The sequence below is a fragment of the Vicia villosa genome, linkage group LG7 (assembly GCF_029867415.1).
Source record: "Vicia villosa cultivar HV-30 ecotype Madison, WI linkage group LG7, Vvil1.0, whole genome shotgun sequence".
Classification (NCBI taxonomy): Eukaryota; Viridiplantae; Streptophyta; class Magnoliopsida; order Fabales; family Fabaceae; genus Vicia; species Vicia villosa.
In genome coordinates, this window is record NC_081186.1 from 82,480,640 (window position 1) to 82,483,453 (window position 2,814).

The 2,814-nt window shown below is 33.9% G+C and overlaps 1 protein-coding gene across 1 annotated transcript; it reads left to right on the top strand.

Moving 5' to 3' along the window:
- The first annotated feature begins 603 nt into the window (after positions 1–603).
- Positions 604–2,253, top strand: LOC131620985 (large ribosomal subunit protein eL33w-like). Its single transcript, XM_058892185.1, has 4 exons — positions 604–719; positions 826–861; positions 950–1,221; positions 2,143–2,253. The coding sequence occupies exons 1-3, from the start codon at positions 688–690 to the stop codon at positions 1,218–1,220; spliced, it is 339 nt and encodes a 112-aa protein (XP_058748168.1). The 5' UTR covers positions 604–687; the 3' UTR covers position 1,221; positions 2,143–2,253.
- Positions 2,254–2,814: the final 561 nt, after the last annotated feature.

Genomic DNA, 2,814 nt, shown 5'->3' on the forward strand with positions numbered 1-2,814 from the left:
TGCCTGTGGAGGTTGCCGTCCATCACCTTTTCGTAGAATAATTTCCCCATTCCTAAACAATCTTGTGCATCATTAAAAATAACAAAAAATGAGGATTGGATAAGAACTAGATAACCTAGTGTAAAATTCCCTAGTAAAAAACATTAAGAACCAAATAACATGGTTCCAAGTTATCCGATTAGCAATAATGTGAACCGAATAACCACATGCCAAGTTATCCGGTGTGTAAATTTCTTCGTAGTCAAACCAAAAAACTTACTTGTAAGATTTCCGGTATATTGAGAGAGTGAATTAGGTATCTTTACTTCATGTTCTCTTATGGATTATCGAATCAGATATCTTGGGATTGTGTTCTCCGATGTGAAACTACTTTTGCTTTCTTTAAAATAAAATAAGGAAAAAGTGAATTTTTTTGACGATCTAAGTATTTATACCGGGTGATTTTGGTGCAAACTCATAATTTGATGGGGGTATGGGTAAAGGGATAAAGGATAGGGTATGGGGTATAATTCTCTAAAAAAAAAGCCCAAAGGATTGAGATTGGGCCGTAGAGAAAAACCCTAACTGACCCATTCCATTTTGTTACGTCTATAAGAACCCCGCCACCGAAATAACATCACGCTGCTTCCACCTAGCCGAGCGCAGTTGCAAGAAACAGAGCAGCTTTGCATCTTTCACCATATCAAGATGGTCAAGGGAAGACAGGGAGAACGAATTAGGTTTGTCATTTCATGAATAATTTCTGAGCTAATATATATTTATGAACTTGATTTGGTTAGAACATTTTCTGAATGTTGTTCATTTTGATCTTGTGTGTGTAATCAGGCTCTATGTCAGGGGTACAGTTCTTGGATACAAAAGGTACTTGTTTTAACCCTAGATATATATTTTGATATTGATTTTGGTTGCTGAGTTTCATTTGTGCTAAGATTTGAAATGGTTGATTTAGGTCTAAGTCGAATCAATACCCAAACACATCTCTTGTTCAGATTGAGGGGGTAAACACCAAGGAAGAGGTTGCATGGTATGCTGGGAAAAGGATGGCATACATTTACAAGGCTAAGGTTAAAAGGGATGGTAGCCACTATAGATGCATCTGGGGCAAGGTTACTAGACCTCATGGTAACAGCGGTATAGTCCGTGCCAAGTTCACGTCTAATTTGCCACCAAAATCAATGGGAGCTAGGGTTAGAGTGTTCATGTATCCAAGCAATATTTAAGGTAGTTTTACTATTTTATTTACATTGTTTGTTGTTGCATTATTATGCTTACTTTGTGAATGGTGATACTGATTGATGAGCATGTTTGGGTCATGAAAAGGGTCATGAACATTGTTTATAGAGTGTTTACTGTATTATGATTTTGACCCTTTTCTATAATTTCATGAAAAGGGTCATCTAGATGAGAAAACCGCACTTAGTTCTTCTTGTTAACATTGTATTACAAAATTGTTTCCAGGATTTTATCTGTGCGAATACCAAGTAATAATCCTTTCTGCTTGAGACCTCTCTTTAAATCTGTGGAGATGTACTCCAATGTAACTGGCTTACATATTTTAACAGAAATTGTATTTTTTGGGCAAATTAAAATTGCACTTAGTTCTTCTTGGTTACACACTGTTTAACAGAAATTGTTTCCAGGATTTTATCTGTGCAAATATCAAAATGAAAAACCTTTCTGCTTGAGACTTCTCTATAAATCTGTGGAGATGTGCTCCAATGTATTTGGTTTACAGTTTCATTCGCTTCTGGTTAAGCCTGCACCTTATATTGTTAGTATGACGTCCTTCCTGTTTTTGTTGTGAATAATTAAAATTGGTAGTTTGTAATATGCACACTGATCTTCTTGGCTACCGTATTTACAAAAATGGTTTCCTAGATTTTAGTTGTGCAGATAGCAAGTGAAACCTTTCTGCTTGAGGCTTCTCTTTTATCCATGGAGATGTTCTCCAATGTGTTCGGCTCACACTTTCAATCCTCTTTTCTAATTATTTATTTTTAATGCTAGATGATTATAGAAACCCTCCCATCCCATTTTTGGTTAGTTTGAAGCTCTGTTTTACATATTTTAGGTTCTCTCTACATATATAGTTTCTACATTTTGTTTTGTGATTATGCTTATGTTTATTGGTTGTTTTTGCAGATTGTCCCTACATTTGACTAGAAGGCATATGGAAGTTAATTTTTGTTTCTTTTTGTAACTCTGAACAAAATAGTTCTTTTTTAGAAAGCGAATGAACTGTTTTATTCATCATTTTGGTTTTAGTCGTGATTTCATTGATGAGTTTCCCCATTGAGTTATTCTACATTAGGTCCATCTATGTTCACTCTAAAACAGACTTACAAAATCTATAAAAATCAAACTCCTATAATTAATAAGGTTTAAATCCATATTTTGAATTCAACTGCATTTATATTGCTACAAGTTGCTATACGGTTCAAACACGCCTAATGAAACTTGTATTCTGGAGGCAAATGAAACTTGTATTCTGGTGTAACGGCAAATGAAACTTGTATTCTGGTGTAGAAGTTACAAATTCTAGTTTTAAGTAGAATCAATTTTAGAGATAGATTGGATTCTATATTTGCCTAACCAAATGTCTTTTTTTTAGACAAATAGAAACTTAATTCTTGTTTTCTGGGGGCAAATGAAACTTGTATTCTGGTATAGTTTTAAATAGAATCAATTTTAGAGATAGAAAGAATTCTATATTTGTCTAGCCAAGTGTCTTTTTTTTAGACAAATAGAAACTTAATTCATATCATTAATCAATAATGGTTCAAAGGAGGAATGCTATTAAATAAATTATGCCTA